The sequence below is a fragment of the Pseudophryne corroboree genome, chromosome 11, assembly GCF_028390025.1.
Source record: "Pseudophryne corroboree isolate aPseCor3 chromosome 11, aPseCor3.hap2, whole genome shotgun sequence".
NCBI classification, from domain to species: domain Eukaryota; kingdom Metazoa; phylum Chordata; class Amphibia; order Anura; family Myobatrachidae; genus Pseudophryne; species Pseudophryne corroboree.
Genome location: NC_086454.1, coordinates 14,937,404 through 14,959,844, shown reverse-complemented (window position 1 = coordinate 14,959,844; position 22,441 = coordinate 14,937,404). Strand labels below are relative to the sequence as shown.

Below are 22,441 nucleotides of genomic sequence, written 5' to 3'. Positions count from 1 at the left end.
GGAGAAGCACCAAAGACTGGAGAGAGATAATCTCACACGGGGAGACGCACCAAGGACTGGAGGGAGATAATCTCACACGGGGAGACGCGCCAAGGACTGGAGAGAGATAATCTCACACGGGGAGAAGCGCCAAGGACTGGAGGGAGATAATCTCACACGGGGAGACGCACCAAGGACCGGAGAGAGATAATCTCACACAGGGAGATGCGCCAAGGACTGGAGAGAGATAATCTCACACGGGGAGACGCACCAAGGACTGGAGGGAGATAATCTCACACGGGGAGACGCGCCAAGGACTGGAGAGAGATAATCTCACACAGGGAGAAGCACCAAGGACTGGAGAGAGATAATCTCACACGGGGAGACGCACCAAGGACTGGAGGGAGATAATCTCACACGGGGAGACGCACCAAGGACTGGAGAGAGATAATCTCACACGGGGAGATGCGCCAAAGACTGGAGAGAGATAATCTCACACGGGGAGACGCACACCAAGGACTGGAGGGAGATAATCTCACACGGGGAGAAGCACCAAGGACTGGAGAGAGAGAGAATCTCACACGGGGAGAAGCACCAAGGACTGGAGGGAGATAATCTCACACGGGGAGACGCACCAAGGACTGGAGAGAGATAATCTCCCACAGGGAGACGCACCAAGGACTGGAGAGAGATAATCTCACACGGGGAGATGCACCAAGGACTGGAGAGAGATAATCTCACACGGGGAGACGCACCAAGGACTGGAGAGAGATAATCTCACACGGGGAGACGCGCCAAGGACTGGAGAGAGATAATCTCACACGGGGAGACGCGCCAAGGACTGGAGAGAGATAATCTCACACAGGGAGAAGCACCAAGGACTGGAGAGAGATAATCTCACACGGGGAGAAGCACCAAGGACTGGAGGGAGATCATCTCACACGGAGAGACGCGCCAAGGACTGGAGAGAGATAATCTCACACAGGGAGAAGCACCAAGGACTGGAGAGAGATAATCTCACACGGGGAGAAGCACCAAGGACTGGAGGGAGATAATCTCCCACGGGGAGACGCACCAAGGACTGGAGGGAGATAATCTCACACGGGGAGACGCACCAAGGACTGGGGAGATGCGCCAAAGACTGGAGAGAGATAATCTCACACGGGGAGACGCACACCAAGGACTGGAGGGAGATAATCTCACACGGGGAGAAGCGCCAAGGACTGGAGAGAGAGAGAATCTCACACGGGGAGAAGCACCAAGGACTGGAGGGAGATAATCTCACACGGGGAGACGCACCAAGGACTGGAGAGAGATAATCTCACACGGGGAGAAGCACCAAGGACTGGAGAGAGATAATCTCACACGGGGAGAAGCACCAAGGACTGGAGGGAGATAATCTCCCACGGGGAGACGCACCAAGGACTGGAGGGAGATAATCTCACACGGGGAGAAGCACCAAGGACTGGAGAGAGATAATCTCACACGGGGAGAAGCACCAAGGACTGGAGAGAGATAATCTCACACGGGGAGATGCACCAAGGACTGGAGAGAGATTATCTCCCTCCAGTCCTTGGTGCGTCTCCCCGTGGGAGATTATCTCTCTCCAGTCCTTGGTGCGTCTCCCCGTGGGAGATTATCTCCCTCCAGTCCTTGGTGCGTCTCCCCGTGGGAGATTATCTCCCACGGGGAGACGCACCAAGGACTGGAGAGAGATAATCTCACACGGGGAGAAGCACCAAGGACTGGAGAGAGATAATCTCACACGGGGAGAAGCACCAAGGACTGGAGAGAGATAATCTCACATGGGGAGAAGCACCAAGGACTGGAGAGAGATAATCTCCCACGGGGAGATGCGCCAAGGACTGGAGAGAGATAATCTCACACGGGGAGACGCACCAAGGACTGGAGAGAGATAAAGTGAAGAAGTTGCACAAAGAAACCAATCCCCTGTCATGTACTGTATCTAGCACAATATTTGAATTGACAGAATCTGATCGGCTTAATTTGAGCAACTTCTACACTTTATCTCTCTCCAAAGGATTGATACATACTCCCTAAAGTGACTAACCTCTGCTCTGTACAGGCAGCATGTCCATTTTGAACCATCCAAAGTAATTACAAGTCCAGCTGAATACTTCCAAGACTGGAATCTATAACTTGTTACAGACGGAAGATGTCCTGTACTGAAATCACGGCTATAAAAATATACGCAAGTAATTAAATGTCAGCAGTGGGATAAAGGAACAGAGCGGACCTGTCATCACTTTGGGTTTGGTTGCCAGACTAGGTGTCAGCGATGGGAGATTTTCTTCTAGCGCTAAGGGTGACCTGATACAGCACAGGAAGACTGGGCGAAACGCACCATATTCTCTCACTAGCTTTAAAATTACATCGCCATAGTAACCGGGCCAATTTGGAAGTGATCCAGTAGAGCAGAAAAGGTTATTTGCAGTCAGTATCACAGCGCTGTATGTCAGACATGAAAATGGAAGTACGCATTAGCATCAGGTTTTACAGGAGTACCAGCAGACAAAAGGGAGACGACGCGTTTCACATGCCCGTCTAGAGGATGACATTGTGCAAGCCTCAAATGTAGGATCTCAGTGTAAAGGGAAGCAATTAAACTGCTGTTACATTGCAGAATCTATCTGATGCAATAATCATGTTAGCTATAGAGTATTTCAGGTAAAACAATCTGTAAGGTTATTGCAGGGGTCTGCATACTGTATGTTTGCAACTTTACAGAACTTTTCCAGGAAACAACCTGCTCCATCTATATCTAATTGGACCATTTTGCTTATTTATGTTTTATTATTCGAGTATGTTTTAACATATTCTCTGATCCGGCTTTTCAGTTTTAAACTGGACTGTTTCAGAACATGACTAATATTTTGTACCGTGAAAAACACACCCGACGAAACAGCAGCTGCTCTCCGGGAGGAGAAGGGGGGTGGTGATATTACTGGAGAGGTCTACTTATGTCCGTAATGTTTTTCACCCAATAAGTTTAATAGAGCGTCCTCTAGAATTTCATTTATTTGGGAAAATGCTTTCCTCCTGAGCCTTATTACCGCCCTACTAAGGGGCAGATTTCTCAAGCAAGATTGTCATTAAATTATGCAGACACTGCGGTTTCTGCATCATTTTATACAGTATACCACCGCTGCGTAAGCACAGCCTAATGAAGGAGAGGTCACAAATCTCCTGCAAAAATGTAACTACCGCTGCGGTCAGCAGTCCATGTGATCAGAAATGGGGACTGCAGTCTGACCACTATGGTCCAGCGGGTTTACCCTGTCCTCAGATGGCAAAAACTGCTATATGCCTAAGAAGGCATATTCTTGAGAGAGGGATCTTATGATCCCTCTCCTGCAGTCTCCAGAAACTGACACCGTGCAAGTGTCCGTTTCCCAGGAGAAGCATTTAAAAACTGTGACAGATGCACCGGGATGTAACTCGGACAGCGGTTATTGCTACTGCTGCCCCTGAGAGTTACTTTTAGTATATAGCGGGGATAATTATGTAAAAATTTATTATCCCCGCTGCAGTGTACAATGAAATACATTTTGCCACGTCCGAGATTCTTAGTACATAGGTTCCAAAATCCTGAACCCTATAATATTTTAGTAGTGACTTCTGATACCACCATCTGCAAGTGAATTGTATTTAGGTGCAATGTACCATCTTCATCTACTTAGTAACTGTTTCATAAATAGCTAAACAAGTGCTGCAACGCATGTCACAGTGTAATGAGATAAAGCCTATCTACCATAGTACCTATGGTACCGGGGGGTCGGTATATAAGGCAAGGGCTGGGGTTGTGACAAAGATTTGCATTACTGCGGTTCTACTCCCTGCTGCGCAATGATGCGATCTGCGCCGCTGCACATCGGGGCTAATTGCTGTGATTTACATCACTGGGGAAGTAGGCGGTATTCGAGGAGGGGTGCAGCCAGACATTCGGGAGAAAAGGCACGCATGGTGCATAGGGGTTATTTTCACCCTATGCAGTTACATGGGGGCACTTATAACATTTTGCTAGAGAGGCCACAAATCTCATTGTAAAAGGTAAAATGCTCCCATGAGTTCCAGTACACTCCAGTGCAGCCCAGAGGTCTGGCGCTCGTTCACACCGTCCTGCTGAAAGAAGTGAAGTATACGATGCAACATAACCATGCAGAAGGTTTTGGGTTCAAACAGCTACACCCTATACAGAGTTACAAACACATTGTGACCCACAGGTCGGTGTGCTGCATTTATACTGTCAGAGGGATACAGCTGTATAACACACACAGTGCAATTAAAAGCCCAGATTTATCAAGCCTTGGAGAGTGATAAAGTACCAACCAACCAGCTCCTAACTGTCATTTTTCAAACACAGCCTGTAACATGGCAGTTAGGAGCCGATTGGTTGGTACTTTATCAGCGTGCTATTTATCACTCTCCAAAGCTTGATAAATGGGGGCCAAAATCTCTTATCAGGAGGGATCCTTCTACCACCAGTACACCGCATGGAAGCTGTCATGGGCCATGTGAAGGGTTAAGAGAGCTCCCAGTTCCCGGTAAATCTCCGACAAGTACCCGCAGTCCTGAGTTCTCACACCAGGCGCAGCCGCCCCTATTTACCTCTCATAAAAACATCCTCTGATCTCAGTCAATGAAAGAAGCCGGAGAAACAGAAACACAGCCCTGATCCTTTCAAGTCCTCCGTGATACTTGGGGGGGGGGGGGGGGGGAATAGCGTACAGAAGGGGAGATCCTCAGGGGAGCGGAGCCCTTAGAACGCAATATATCAAAGTAATGAGGAGGAGGTGTGGAGACGGGCTCCGACGATCCCAGGAATTAACCTGAGCGGCTGAGTAGCTGTGAGGGACACAATCGCAGCCCCCCAGTAATGGGACACAATCGCAGCCCCCCAGTAATGGGACACAATCGCAGCCCCCCAGTAATGGGACACAATTGCAGCCCCCCAGTAATGGGACAAACGCGGCCAAAGCTCCTATTTATTTTATTTTGTCATCTATTCATTATATAATCTGAGTGTTTTTTCTTTGACAAAATTTTTTTTTTTTAAACTCCAAGTTGTCGCTTACTAAGTCACTTAGTCTGACGACAGCTATAAATTATTCTCATAATAGCCTCCAAGATGGATAATTAGGAAAAATACAGTTTTCTAGCTGACGACACTAAAAATAAACTATTCCCCTGAACTTATTTACTTCTTTGGAACAGGTGCAGGATCCTGACTCATGATCTGACTGTGAAGCGTGAACAGAGTCACAGCGCCTGCTGGGTTGGGGGTGCTGCGGGTGACGGGCTGCCGCTGCCTAATTTGCAGCACATCAGAGATCCGCAGCAACTTGGGCCTGCAAACGGGTTTTCTTGATCATTATCAGTCTCAGAATGTAATAGAGTAGCGCACGGAGATGCGGCTTCAGGCAGAGCCCTGGGTAATGGTCTGATCACGTAGAATACAGGAGTGCAGCAAGGGACTCTGGGTAATGGCGCGCTCTCAGGCACACTTCTCTGCGTATGAGGTCAGACATGGCACAGGAGCAGCAAAGCATCTGGGTAACAGCCTCATCTGTGTCCGCTCGAATGGTTTAGCCCATGGGTCAGCAACCTGCGGCTCTCCAGCTGCTGTGGAACTACACATCCCAGCATGCCATGCCACAGTTTTGCTTGTAAGGCATGCTAAAACTGAGGCAGGGCATGCTGGTATGTGTAGTTCCACAGCAGCTGGAGAGCCGCAGGTTGCAGACCCATGGTTTAGCCAAACCACCCCATAAGCATGGGCCCTGGCCACTGCAATTACCCCCGGTGGTACCTTCATACCCCAGTCAGCCACGGCCGAGCACGGTGTGTAAGGGGACTGAATAGGTGCGTTTGTGCAGGTAGAAATATATTGCAATGGTGCACGAGTTACACATTTGTAGATTACCATTATAGCAGAGCTGCTGCCGGGTTCTACGTCATTATAAATTTATTTTTTGCTTTGAGGATAATATAGTAATAAAAAAATGTGAGAGGGTTTCCCCCGAGAGACAGCACTTAATTCTGCGCTCTCTCCAGCTTACACAAGCAGAGCTGTGATGTGCACGGTAACTGGCCCAGGGGCGCAGTCAGACGCAGCGACATGGAAGCGTGGAGGCGAACTGAAATGCAGAAAATAAATCTAGGGGACCTTCTGAGAAAATGTCCTTTACGGAATGTGGCAGCGACCTAGCTGTTCTGTACGTTCTAAACACACATCATACATAGCGTACCGCAGCCGGGGATTCTGCGCTTCTCACCCACCTGGTCACACCTGTGCCTATAGAGACTTTCCCTTCCATACTCCTACCTAACCGCACAGCATCGCCCTCTTCACACCCAGAACGTAGTCATTCTAGCTGCCCGGCTGAGCGTGGGGCTGTGCCAGTGGTGGTCATGGCGACGCAGTGGCTTAGAGCTCGGTGTACCTTGCGAGTTGGGACAGTGTTCCTCGTCGCTGTTATCCTCGCAGTTTTTCTGACCGTTGCAGACGAAGCTCTTGTCTATGCACAGCTTGTTCTTGCAGTGGAACCGGGAGGTTGAGCAGAGGAGGGGGTGCGCGACTGGAAGAGAGGAGCAGCGAGAGTCAGCAGCAAACCACAAACGCAGAACGCATCACCCGCGCACTGCCAACAGGTCGTCTCAAATAGCCTACTGGCATTTGTACAAGCAGGGGCCACAAGGAGAGGGTGGGGGCAATTATCATGAAAAGGAACAGTACCCCCCCCCCCCTTCCCCCATTTGCTAATCATTCACTTACTGCAGTTCTCCTCGTCGCTCCCATCAGGGCAGTCCTCTAATCCATTGCACTGGAAGCGCCCTATGATGCAGTGGATGCCGCTGGCGCAGGGAAAGAACGTCGGGCCACACTTGGATTTTGCCTTAGCTGTGTAGGAAAAGGAGACATTAGGTTAAAGGATTTATTCCACTTTATGTATTCACTAGCTGAATACCCGTGCTTCGCTACGGGATGAGGATGGTGAATTAGAATTATAGTTGTTTGTTAACTTACGTTTGTTGGAGATCTAGTATATAGGCATATCTTACTTCCCTGACCCACTTTGTGTAGTGGTCGGACCCCTTTTTGGTCCCCCAAGGGACCCTGATCGTCCCACTACATAACTCTCAGTCTGTGGCTTCCTGCTGCCTCCATTCCCCTCCTCACATCATGTCACTGCCCCTGTCACATGCAGCCCTGTCCTCACTGACACACCACTCATCTCCTGATGTGCTGCTGGGGACCCTGCTCCTGCAACTATATAACTCTCAGTCTGTGGCTTCCTGCTGCCTCCATTCCCCTCCTCACATCATGTCACTGCTCCTGTGACATGCAGCCTTGTCCTCACTGACACATCACTCATCTCCTGATATACTCTGTGCTGCTGGGGACCCTGCTCCTCCTCTATATAACTCTCAGTCTGTGGCTTCCTGCTGCCTCCATTCCCCTCCTCACATCCTGTCACTGCCCCTGTCACATGCAACCCTATCGTCACTGACATATCATGCATGTCCCGATATACTCTGAGCTGCTGTCCCACCCCTAGGGGTGTGTTACCCCCACAGTGTTTGTTCCCAGATTGTAAATCATGTGTACCAAGTTTGGTGTAAATTGCTGCAGGCATTCCGGAGTTATGCTGAAACATACATACACACATACATACATACATACATACATACATACATACACACACACACACACACATACATACATTTTTGGCGATTTCCTTGGATGGGCATTGACATTTGTAAAACCGGTTCTTAGCAAGCACCTGGGACCTAAGGAGAAGCTACCTGCCAAGTTTCAGGATTGTAGGCCTTGTGGTTTAAGAGATTTTGTGATGAGTCAATCAGTGAGTCTCCTTTTTTGACGTAACGCTCAAAGCCGCCGGAACATGTTTCAGCAGTTTCCATGGCTAATTGACTCAGCCCCCATAGGTTGTCGCTAGCAGATGTGTCATGGTGCGAAAGAGGTTGGGATCCAGGGACCTATAACATTGACCATAAATAATTTGAACTGGCCCTGGACCACCAATCCAAGGCACCCCTGCAAGTTTCCCGAGGCACCGCAGGGAGCCACGGCACACGGTTTGAGAACCACTGCTCTGTGGGATTTTAAACAAACCCATTAATTATAATGGGAAACAAAAAGTGGACTGGAACCCCACATTTTGTAATCCGGGTGTCCCCTGTAACCCACATCAGTATGGACTGTGTGATGGCTTCCCACAGTGAGAGGCAGATTCGTCGGTCTGTCATATACCGTTCCCGTCCTGCCAGGAACAATCAGACCACTCGGACCACCGCTCTAATGTCACCAGTAGCAGAAACAAGAACCCCGATGTAGGAATCAGAATCACTAAATCTATTTATAACGCGGACAAGTCCAATATTTCCTCTGTACTAAAAAAAAAAAAAATTCTGCCAGTCTTGAAACCATGGAAACGCCGGTAACTTTCTTAAGCTGTCAGAGCCAAGCCAATTTAAAATGGTTCCATTCCCAAAATTCTTTACCCCTTACAGATACCCCCTTTGGTGTTATCCAAAAAGGAAGAAAACATGTGGCCTGATTCAGAGATGTGCGCCAACGCTGACGCAGCTGCGGATGTGAGCGCAGCAACTGTGCAAAAATATGCAAATGCACAGCCGCCATGATTTGCATAGAGCCGCCCATCAGCGGCTTTGTGCGTTCCAGCAGCTGCATACAGAGACGTTGTGTTGGCCGGAGTCGATTGAAGTTGCGAGTGGCCCTATAGAAACTGGAGCCATTTTAATTGCGTGTGGGATATGAGTCACAGGCTACGTCACGCCCTGAAAATGGTCACGTCAATCCTGCGTATGTGCCGCTACTCCTCGTTACTGAACCCCAAATGGTCCCTGACCGTCAGTCACTTTGCAAATAAGTCCTCACTGTGACCACTCTCACAAGACCATCGCAGCACATGCGCAGTCGGCTGATAATTGACCAGCTGCGCAAAAATCTGGTTTGCGTCCATTTCTGAATCAGACCCATTAATGCAGCCTTCCAAAAAAGTATCAGTGCTGCGATAACAAAACTAAAAGAAGTTATATTGACATGTTGTAATAATTGTACAAAGATAGGTTCCATTGTAACCAATACTAGTCTGTGAACGGCTTATGTTCTGCATTGTAAGTTTTGCAGTTACCTCAATTAAAAAATCCTATATAATAAAAGGCTAATTGCTGCTCCTTGCCTCTGTGGGGGGGGGGGATTCAAGTGTTATGCGCACTTTTGTCCTGCATTTCTAACTCTTTTCAACAAAGGTATAGCTGCCATCAGTCTTTGCATATCCCTAAATCCCGGACTGTTGGGGTGCCTTGAGGTGCGCTGCTAGAGTGTAAGCATACAAGCAGGGCCCTCCTACCTTCTTGTCTGCCTGTTATTACCCATTTAATTACCATTTTATCCAAATTGTTAAATACAGTGGAATAAGCTGGCGCTTGATAAATCTTAATAAATAAACGTTAATAATCCAGCCTTGAGAATGTGAATATATTAAGAAGGTTTTTACTACATAAAAAAAAAGAAAGTCATTATTTTCATTAAAACTAATTGCCAGAATAGCATTTAGGTTCCTTGTAATGTGTGTGGTTTTTTTTTATAACTAATCTCATCTGTTGTTCCGTAGGCTTCATCTCACAAGCGGTAACGCATCTCCGATAAAGAAGACAGAATGACAGCTGACAATCTGAATGTACGATGGGGTAATTAATTGTCATTTGAATAACATTCTGAAGATGTGAAAGCTAAATACAGCAAAGCAGAAAAATGAATATGCAATTTCTCATTAATGATCAGTGGCACAAATCCTGAAATAGTAATGACTGCTGTGAAACGCACCTCTGTAATATGACAGATTGTAGAAGTGTGCCATCTGAGAATAACTGCGAGGCGTAGACGCAGACGTAGGGAAAGGAAGAGGTGGCAGCTATATAGTCCCTTATTGGAAAACTTAGCAGGACATTATAAATCAATTACGTAGAAACGATCCGCTGCCTATACCGTGTTTCTGTGAACATTTTAGGCTTCAGCGCTGGTCACTGAGTTCCATTGTGAGCTTAATTATCTTCTTCAGCCCACAGTAAGGCGTCTGCAGTTAATTACAATGCATGAACCGTAACGGTGTTTTTCTTATACTGAATCATTAAAGGGCAATAAAAACCCTTTAAATGGGCACAAATGTGATTTCTTGCACATGTTTACTATAGGAGAATGTCTAGTTATGATATATCTGTTCTACGGACTTGTTACGGCTATTCTTACAAGTCCATAGTGTCTCTATAAGAGCCTTGCACAGCGGTCATTTCATACCTGGTGCTACCTCATTGCTGTAATGACGCTATAACCCTGACAAAGCCACAATATACAGTAGCTAAAGGTGATATTATGAAAACAGTACTAGGAACTTATATCCGTGTGACCCACTGCGTGAGATCTACAAAACATAGTCACTGCTTCCAGCATCTCAGCTAGCACAAAGAAGTCACTTCCCCTACGTTAGACAAGTTCAGCCTCAGGGTGTTTATAAGAGGCGTCCTTCCCTAACAGCGGCTACTGCAACTATGGAACACACAATGGGGTAAGTAGAGTAAACCAGGTGATTCATCGCCCCCTACGGGCGCTCTTCACACCGTCGCGAGGGACTACGCCCCCTTAACCATTGCACGCTCTTGTGGCGTGCAATAGTTGTATTATATGGAGTATTACCTCCAATTATAATTGTGTGAGTGGTTAAATATTGCATGGACAAAAGGGCCTGCGATGGTTAAGGGGTCGTAGCCCCTTGCAACGGCGTAAACAGCGCACGCAGGGCCTGATGAATCACCTAGTACGTGCTTTGGTTGGCGGAGTGGCGGGTGCGGGGGAGACGCAGATGTGGGAGGGGGGCCGCAGGTGGGAAAGGGGTGGTTGTGGGGGTGGTGCGGGTGGGGGAGGGGCTGGTGCGGTGGTGGGGGAGGGGCTGGTGCAGGGGTGCTGCGGGTGGTGGAGGGGGTCCAGAGCCACCGTGGGTGGTGGAGGTGGGGGGGGGTGCCGCAGATGGGGCCCGGAGGTACTGTGAGTGGGGGAGGGGCGGGTAATGCTTCTCCTCCTGTCAGCAGCTAAGCTGCTGTCCTCCCTTTGGCAGTGGCTCTCCCGGAGACTCGCACAGCAGCCAGTCACTACTGTTAGCGCCGGAGTCCCAATGCGCCGCATTACAGGGAAGAAGATGCACTCAATAAACTACAGCTCCCAACAGCCCTTAGCGCCTGAATGCTTCGGCGCTAAGGGCTGCTGGGAGCTGTAGTTTATTTAGTGCGTCTACTTCCCTGGGACACCGGCGCTAACAATAGTGACTGGCTGGCAGAACTGACTGACTGGCTGAATCAATGTAAAAGGTGAGAGTGCTGTGCAGTGTCAGTGACACTGCACACCCACTGCACTGCACAGCACTGTCACCTTTTACATTGATTCAGCATCCAGACATTACCCTCCGCGATATCACCCTCTCTATCCGTTACATTAGCCATCTCGGGGCTTCCAGGCCGGCAGTCCAGGTGCTGTGTTGCGGAGTCAGGGCCTCTGGGGATCTGGGTGTGGCTGTGGCGGGGAGGCACTTCTGTGACATCACGCGCAGAGGAGGCTCCGGGGCTCAGAGAGTATGTGGTGCAGGGAGGGCTATGAAAGCCTTCCGCTGCGCCGCTTTCATACACATCTATGCCGGTGGCCGCAGCAGCTTTTGTTCCACCTGCACCGCGGCTACGGAGTGGGGATTGTTGATGGCGAAGGGGGCAGGTGGACTGGCAGCAGGACACAGGGGGTCATTCCGACCTGATCGTAGCTGTGCTAAATTTAGCACAGCTACGATCACATACACTGACATGCGGGGGGACGCCCAGCACAGGGCTAGTCCTCCCCGCATGTCAGGCCGGCCCCTCCCCACACAGGTACAAAAGCATCGCACAGCGGCGATGCTTTTGTACTTGAAGAGTAACTCTCAGCCAGCGCAGCTCCTGCGGCTGACCGGGAGTTACTCGTCGCTGACTGGGTCGCAGCGGCTGCGTGTGACGTCACACAGCCGCTGCGGCCCGCCCACCTCATGGTCCGGCCACGCCTGCGTTGGCCAGACCGTGGCCACAAAACGGCGAGCAAATGCCACCATGCCGCCCAGCGACCGCCTGTCAATCAGCAGAGGTGATCGCTAGGCAACGACAGCCATGTGCCGGCGCATGTACAGTTCTGACCTGATCGCTGCGATGAACTGCAGCGAGCGATCATGTCAGAATGACCCCCATAGGACGCTGCGGAAAATGTTTTTTCCCCCCCTATGTACAGCGCAGAGACATGCTGCAGATACAGTGGCATACACTCCAGCTGCACCTTTCTGGCAGGTACAGGACCTTTTTTTATGGTCTGTACCGATGTTTGGCTCTCCAAGCTTCCATTGAAAGTATAGGAAGAGGGGCGTGGTCACGGCACTGTACCTGTGGTCACGCCCCCTTTTGGAATTTGTAGCGATGTTTATGTGTAAATTGTTAGAGGGTATGTTGCTGCAGATGCAGGGGGCCTATTTTGGGGTGTGGGCCTGGAGCTGCAGCTCCATCAGCCCCATTGTTAATCCTGCTCTGGGAACACACAGCTGCCAAAGGGCAGAGCCTCCCATTGGATGTAACCTGTGTGGGAGGGCATTTCTCGCCCAATCAGCTGTGAACTGGGTGTGATAGACCTTCTGCTAACCCAATGAGAGCTCCTAGCCACGCCCAGCGTTATACACACAGGCAAAGTCACAGATCTGGCCTATTATATAGGAGATGGGGCGGGGAGGGATGCAGCCAAGTCGTCCCGACTGAGGAGACCCGGCATATATCGCACACATATTCCGCAGCGCTGTACAGATAATATTTGACCATTCACACCAGTCCCTGCCGCAGTGGAGCTTACACTCTATATTCCCTACCACATGTATACACGCATACATGCTAGGGATATCAGGAGCCAATTAACCTACAGGTATATTTTTGGAGCGTGGGAGGAAACCGAATTACCCGGAGGAAACCCAGAGGCTACAAACTCCACACAGATAGCACTATGGTGGGAAATGAACCCAAGACCGCAGTGCTGTGAGGAAGCAATGCTAACCATTTCAGCAACCGTGTTGCCTGACTTCCACAAGAGATCTCAGAAACCAGATGATAACTCAGAAGTAGGGGACACAGGAACACTTGTCACGGCCCCTGAATCTCATCGCACACTCCCGGGGCACAAGGAGGGTGAAGGTTATCAGTCCATCTCCATATGCAGTCCCCTCTAGAACAGTCCCTGTTGTGCGTGGTATATACACTTCTATAACTGCAAGTCAGTGACTTGCTGTGAAAATATCTGTCAATTTTGCACTTGGTGCTATTGGAAGAGGGAGAGTAAGTAGGGGTAGAGTTGGCGGGCATTAGTGGGAGGTGGCAGGAGTGTGGGGGCATTTTTGGCCAACAAGATGAGTCTTTGGGGTCTATTTACTAAGGGGGACATTTACTAAGCAGTGATAAGAGCGGAGAAGTGAGCCAGTGGAGAAGTTGCCCCATCAACCAATCGGCAGCTCTGTATAATTTCTAGTATGCAAATTATAGATGTTACTTCAGTGCTGATTGGTTGCCATGGGCAACGTCTCCACTGGCTCACTTCTCCGCTCTTATCACTGCTTAGTAAATGTCCCCCTAAGCCTTGAATGGAGATAAAGTACCAATCAATCGGCTCCTGTCATTTTTCAAACCCAGCCTGTGACATGGCAGTTAGGAGCTAGGCTTAGTAAATAGACCCATTTACCCCAGGTGGAGGAAAACCAATGGAAGCCTCACCCATGCATCCATTACACTACACACAATATAAAAGGGATCACCCCCTGGAAAAACTATCATTGTCGAATGCGACCACTCTGCAATTAGCACAATATATGTTCTTCTGCTGATTATTACAGTATTAAAGTCATTTATTTAAAAAAGGTAATAATAATTTTCAGCGAATGAAAAGCTAAAGTCAGATGGAAGAAAAGGACGTTTCAGGCAGGAAGTATTATACCTACCAGGGAGGAAAAGTCCTACAGATAAAATAACTGCAATTATGCCGCACAATAGAGAAGGCGGAATGTGGAATGATCACATCTCATTGTCCTTGTTCCTCTTGTGTATCATATAGATCCTCAGAAACCAGACCAAGTGCAGCCGGAACACAAAGAAACTCTGGTGTTTGGCTTGATATGGGAAGAATAAAAGAGAAGACGCAGCAGCATCACACATATTCACAATGACTATATATATATAGTGTTATAAATGAGGCTGATGTATGGCCATACAACAAGCAAAAACCATGAAACAAATCTGTACCGGGAATTATTTCATTTTATTTAAGGCTTCACCACAGGGTACAACGCAGAGGGGGGGTTCTCGGGGGTGGTCACTGCCCTGGCGGCACCTGCATTTGATGCAAATTGCATTATCACGGCCAGGCCCCTGAGGTGTGGTGTACTGGATGGTGACACAGTGAGGGCCGGCCTGTGTAGTCATGCCTTCCGCTTTCTCTTTCCAGCTTCCCTCTGTACAGTGCTTTCCAGCCATGTCTTTTTATCATACAGCAGAACGCTTTCCTCCTATTGGTCAGGGATATGTCTGACATTTGGATGCAAATTCAAAAAGATAGCAGCATCTTTGTGCCATTCATATCCCGTAAAAGAACTCTGCCTGATTATGTAAATGCATTGCTAAAAAGCACAGAAGGGAAAACCAATACAGCATGCTTAGTAAAATTTCAATTTCAATGGGGCACAAAGGAATTGGATGGATCTGTAGGTGGAAATACTATATAAGTGATGCACAAAAGGATATTTTGCATATATATATATATATATATATATATAGATATATATAGATTCATACACACACACACATATATATATATACACACACATATATATACACACACATATATATATATATATATATATGCTAGGACAAGGTACTGCGCACGTATCCAGGTGAAATTGAACCTGTCAGTCCCATCGCGTTACTCACGGTGTCGTTTGCAGAGAATGCTCGCAGTGATGAGAATCAGGAGTGACAGATTGCCAGTTCTAGTCTGTGATGTTTTATCAGCTTTCTGTCCTTTTCCAGGAGATAGACTTGTGAAAATGGACTTTTATTTTATTTTCAAAACAAATAGGATCTCATTACATAACACACACACTGCCGACACACAGACTACATTACATAACACACACTCTGCAGACACACAGACTACATTACATAACACACACTCTGCAGACACACAGACTACATTACATAACACACACTCTGCCGACACACAGACTACATTACATAACACACACTCTGCAGACACACAGACTACATTACATAACACACACACTGCCGACACACAGACTACATTACATAACACACACTCTGCAGACACACAGACTACATTACATAACACACACTCTGCAGACACACAGACTACATTACATAACACACACTCTGCCGACACACAGACTACATTACATAACACACACTCTGCAGACACACAGACTACATTACATAACACACACACTGCCGACACACAGACTACATTACATAACACACACTCTGCAGACACACAGACTACATTACATAACACACACTCTGCAGACACACAGACTACATTACATAACACACACACTGCAGACACACATACTACATTACATAACACACACTGCAGACACACAGACTACATTACATAACACACTGCAGACACACAGACTACATTACACACACACACACTGCAGACACAGACTACATTACATAACACACACACTGCAGACACACAGACTACATTACATAACACACACACTGCAGACACACAGACTACATTACATAACACACACACTGCAGACACACATACTACATTACATTACACGCATACTGCCGACACACAGACTACATTACATTACACACACACTGCAGACACACAGACTACATAACATAACACACACACTGCAGACACACAGACTACATTACATAACACACACACACTGCAGACACACAGACATTACATAACACACATACTGCCGACACACAGACTACAATACATAACACACACTCTGCAGACACACAGACTACATTACATTACACACATACTGCAGACACACAGACTACATTACACACACACACACACTGCAGACACACAGACTACATTACATAACACACACTAAAGACACACAGACTACATTACACACACACACACTGCAGACACACAGACTACATTACATAACACACACACTGCAGACACACAGACTACATTACATAACACACACACTGCAGACACACAGACTACATTACATAACACACACTCTGCAGACACACAGACTACATTACATTACACACACACTGCAGACACACAGACTACATTACATAACACACACACTGCAGACACACAGACTACATTACATAACACACACTGCAGACACACAGACTACATTACATAACACACACACTGCAGACACACAGACTACATTACATAACACACACACTGCAGACACACAGACTACATTACATAACACACACACTGCAGACACACAGACTACATTACATAACACACACTGCAGACACACAGACTACATTACATAACACACACACTGCAGACACACAGACTACATTACATAACACACACACTGCAGACACACAGACTACATTACATAACACACACACTGCAGACACACAGACTACATTACATAACACACACACTGCAGACACAGACATTACATAACACACACACTGCAGACACACAGACTACATTACATAACACACACACTGCAGACACACAGACTACATTACATAACACACACACTGCAGACACACAGACTACATTACATAACACACACTGCAGACACACAGACTACATTACATAACACACACTGCAGACACAGACATTACACAACATACATACTGCAGACACACAGACTACATTACATAACACACACACTGCAGACACACAGACTACATTACATTACACACATACTGCAGACACACAGACTACATTACATAACACACACTGCAGACACACAGACTACATTACATTACACACACACTGCAGACACACAGACTACATTACATAACACACACACTGCAGACACACAGACTACATTACATAACACACACACACTGCAGACACAGACATTACATAACACACACACTGCAGACACACAGACTACATTACATAACACACACTCTGCAGACACACAGACTACATTACATTACACACACACTGCAGACACACAGACTACATTACATAACACACACACTGCAGACACACAGACTACATTACATAACACACACTCTGCAGACACACAGACTACATTACATTACACACACACTGCAGACACACAGACTACATTACACACACACACACTGCAGACACACAGACTACATTACATAACACACACACTGCAGACACACAGACTACATTACATAACACACACACTGCAGACACACAGACTACATTACATTACACACACACTGCAGACACACAGACTACATTACATAACACACACTCTGCAGACACACAGACTACATTACACACATACTGCAGACACACAGACTACATTACATTACACACACACACACTGCAGACACACAGACTACATTACATAACACACACTGCAGACACACAGACTACATTACATAACACACACTGCAGACACAGACATTACATAACATACATACTGCAGACACACAGACTACATTACATAACACACACACTGCAGACACACAGACTACATTACATAACACACACACTGCAGACACACAGACTACATTACATTACACACATACTGCAGACACACAGACTACATTACATAACACACACTGCAGACACACAGACTACATTACATTACACACACACTGCAGACACACAGACTACATTACATAACACACACACACTGCAGACACACAGACTACATTACATAACACACACACTGCAGACACAGACATTACATAACACACACACTGCAGACACACAGACTACATTACATTACACACACACTGCAGACACACAGACTACATTACATAACACACACACACTGCAGACACACAGACTACATTACATAACACACACACTGCAGACACAGACATTACATAACACACACACTGCAGACACACAGACTACATTACATTACACACACACTGCAGACACACAGACTACATTACATAACACACACACTGCAGACACACAGACTACATTACATAACACACACACACTGCAGACACAGACATTACATAACACACACACTGCAGACACACAGACTACATTACATAACACACACTCTGCAGACACACAGACTACATTACATAACACACACTCTGCAGACACACAGACTACATTACACACACACTGCAGACACAGACATTACATAACACACACACTGCAGACACACAGACTACATTACATAACACACACACTGCAGACACACAGACTACATTACATTACACACACTGCAGACACAGACATTACATAACACACACACTGCAGACACACAGACTACATTACATTACACACACTGCAGACACAGACATTACATAACACACACACTGCAGACACACAGACTACATTACATTACACACACTGCAGACACAGACATTACATAACACACACACTGCAGACACACAGACTACATTACATAACACACACACTCCAGACACAGACATTACATAACACACACACTGCCTGTGACAGGGGCCAGCATGTGGCCTCAGGATATAACTCAGCTCCTATGTGCTGATCATGTGCTGACCCCGGCCATAGGACCTCAGGAATCCGGCTTCACCTCTCATAAATATTCCCAGGAAAAGAGACAACAAACTGGACACTTTTCCAGCACACGTGATGATGTATCCACTACATGCGTGTGAAATGCAGCCACATGTGTGATGGAGAAGCCTGTGCCTCCCTGGGAACACAAAGTACACTTGTCGCTCTGGGCATAAAAGTGAATGGCTGGACTCAATGTAGTGATCGTGCATCAGCCGTGTTGTGCATCATTAATGTCCGCAGAATGTATCAGACCTCATACAGAGTGGAGAAGCTGCCAATAGTAACCAATCAGCTGTTAGCTATCATTTTCTAGAAAGTAACATAGAAACATAGAATTTGACGGCAGATAAGAACCACTTGGCCCATCTAGTCTGCCCCCTTTTTTATTTTATCCTTTAGGCAATCTCAACCCTTTTTTAACCTTAATTCTTTGTAAGGATATTCATATGCCTGTCCCAAGCATGTTCAAATTGCCCTACAGTCTTAGTACTTGATAGATGCTAGCCAGGAGCTGATTGGTTGCAACTTCTCCTCGTCTGAGGATTCCTTCTTTAGACGATCTGATACGTTACAGAAATGGCTGCTTCCACTATATCTAGGCGATGAACGCATCTTCTGTATACCACAGACACCAATGGGAATGACTGAAATGTTCTCTGCAACATGCTGCGTAATATATGTGCACTATGGGGCAGGGACGGATCTAGACTTTTCTGTAGGGGGGGGGGTTTACTGTTTAATCTTGACTCCTCCCTCTACAGTCCCAACTCCTCCCATCTGCAATCCTAACTCCTCCTTCTCTCAATTCTGACTGAACTTTTTGAGTGAGACTGAGATAGAGCTTTGTGATTGTTCTATGTACATGTGACATTGCTATGGGGTAATTGTATTTATTAGCCCTAGTACCCACACAACAGCAAGTGAGGGGCAAATGCTCTGTAACCCTTACTCTCCTTGCTCCTCTGTGCTGCTGTGGTATAAGCTGCAGCACATCGTTCTACCTCAGGCTCTCCCTGGAGAGCTCTCTTCTGCTCAAAAGTGGGCATGGCTATGACTGTGTTAGGTGGGGCGATCGCCCCCTTCGCCCCCCCCCCCTAGATCCGGCCCTGCTATGGGGGGTGATTCAGAGGTGATCGTAGCTGTGCTGCTACGATCATCCACACTGACATGCGGGGGGACGCCCAGCACAGGGCTAGTCCGCCCCGCATGTCAGTCCCTGCTCCGTCGCACAAGTACAAAAGCATCGCACAGCGGCAATGCTTTTGTACTTCAGGAGTAGCTCCCGGCCAGTGCAGCTCCTGCGCGCTGGCAGGGATGTACTCGTCGCTGCCCGGGTCACAGTGGGTAATTCGGGACCCCCAGCGCGATGAAGCCGCATGCCACCGGAAAGGGGGCATGCCCTGTGTGAAAGGGGGCGCGGCTTCGCAGCAATGCCACGATCGCTGGTCACGCCTCCCATTTTAGTCACAGTGAGGGCACAGTCAGCGCTCTGTGAGCTGATGGCCACGCCTCCAGTCCCTCTGCCTCCGGGTACACACGCTGTGCGCATGTGCACAGCGTCTATTCACCTCTGCTCTGCTCTGAACTGAGCAGAGCAGCAAGTGACAGGGGGTCTCCCAACTGCCCACCCCCAACCCCCTCCACGAGACACTGCAGCCCACGGGAGGAACAGCGGGACAGACCCAGAAAAACGGGACTGTCCTGCGAAAATCGGGACAGTTGGGAGGTATGAAGATGGCAAAGTGTTTTTCACTGGTTTACCGACTTTCATTGCCCTACATGACCGGGACCCAGGGTACCTGAAGCAGCTTCTGATCCCATACTGCCCCGCTCGCTTACTGCGGTCTGTAGATGAAGGACTGCTAACAGTGGGATACGGTCCTTAGATCGACAATTAATATGTCGACCATTATTAGTCGACATGCGTTAGGTTGACTCGGTCATTGGGTAGACATGGCAACGGTCCACATATGAAAAAGTCTACATGAGTTTTTCACAATTTTTTTAACTTTTTCATACTTTACGATCTACGTGGACTAGTATTGGGAATAATAACCTGCCCAAAGCATGGCGAGGGAAGCAGACGACACATTTTTTTTAAAAACACCTCATGCCGACCTGACGAGTATTGTAACCTTTTCCAGGTGTCACCCTAGTGCCTGTCGACCAATAAACCCATTCCACTAACAGTACCTAGAATCTCCCGTAATTCATCTGGGGGCGGAGCTTTTAGTCATGCGGCTCCGACTCTATAGAAGTCACTTCCCCGCACAGTGCGAGAGGCCCCAACTATAGAATCCTTCACATAGACCCAAGACTTTCCTGTTAATCGGCATTCCCATAATGTCCCTTTATATCTCCATGCTTCTGTATTATATGAAAAGCTTTTCAGTACCTCATTGTTTCTGTACCGTATTATGTTCACTCTATCTGTTACGCGCCTTGAGTCCTATTGGAGAAAGAGCGCTATACATTATAAATAAGATTATTATTATATATGTACTGTATGTAACTTGCCGGTGCATCTCCTGGCCCCATCAGTAACTTAGGTACGGTGCCCTGCGATGCTGCCCTAGCCTTCCGTGCCCCTGCCCCGGACAATGGGGGTTCTCTGTGAGCGTTACAGCACGAGGCCTCGCACACGCAGTGTATGGCCGATCATGGCCGACATATATTACACTCATTTCAGCTACTGTTACATTCCTTTTTGGACAGAAGTGCCAGCGTGCCAATTTCCAGGCCTATAACCAGGCCCCGCAGCGCCCATTTCTGAGGGGAAAGCGTAATAATTAGTGAACAAAGAAATGAGTGTCATTTTTTTCTTCTGCAAAAGGAACTTTCTTTCATCGATTTCTTTATAATATAACCTGGGGGAATTGTGAGAAGCCCAGCGGGCAGCCCGAGCCTCCTCGTTACATTCCCTCTCAGGCAATTAGTGTCTTTAATGAAGGCAATGGCTGCTGAGGCATGCTGGGAATTCTGCCTAACCCGCAGGGGGACCGTGCATTTATATAACCGTGGTACGCACTCTGCAGAATAAAGGCCCCTATCGATAAAATTGACAAAATTATATACTGGCGATGTTTTAAAACAATTTAATGTGTAAATACTCCCGGCACCACAAATGCATACCTCCCAAGTGTCCCTGTTTTCACGGGACAGTCCTGTGTTTTTTTGGAACTGTCCCGCTGTACCACACGGGGGTGGGGCAGTTGGGAGGCTCCTGTCACTGCTTAGCAGAGCAGCGGCGAATAGACGCTGTGCGCACATTGTCTATTCACGAGTGACAGAGGGAGAAGGGGCACGCCAGCAGCTCACAGAATGCTGGGTATTGCCCCTTCAGTGACGTACAGGAGAGGCGTGGCTTACAATAGCTTACAATAGCGGCATCACTGTGAAGCCACACCCCCTTTTTTCAAGGCCAATCCCCTTTTTCGGGAGCGCGCACAGCGATGCCGCACATGTGTCCCGCTTCAAACAAGAAGAAAGTTGGGAGGTATGCAGATGTGTTGAACACACTGTAGTTCTGCAAGTGCATTACACTACACAAAACCATTAGGTCACATTGCGCCAAAGTGCCCGCCATGCAGGAATTGCGGCTCT

The 22,441-nt window shown here is 47.6% G+C and overlaps 1 protein-coding gene and 1 long non-coding RNA gene across 2 annotated transcripts in view; one reads left to right on the top strand and one right to left on the bottom strand.

Annotated features, from left to right (window-relative positions):
* LDLRAD3 (low density lipoprotein receptor class A domain containing 3) overlaps positions 1 to 22,441 on the bottom strand; it is a 150,922-nt gene that overhangs the window by 73,864 nt on the left and 54,617 nt on the right. The window contains exons 3-4 of the mRNA XM_063946290.1: positions 6,776 to 6,901; positions 6,444 to 6,578 (exon numbers count right to left, since the gene is read on the bottom strand). Of these exons, the coding sequence (XP_063802360.1) occupies positions 6,444 to 6,578; positions 6,776 to 6,901 (261 nt within the window). The remainder of the gene's footprint in view (positions 1 to 6,443; positions 6,579 to 6,775; positions 6,902 to 22,441) is intronic.
* LOC134969856 (uncharacterized) lies at positions 9,658 to 14,378 on the top strand. The gene is made up of 2 exons (XR_010189529.1): positions 9,658 to 9,728; positions 14,198 to 14,378. It is a non-coding gene; the product is annotated as an uncharacterized LOC134969856 (long non-coding RNA).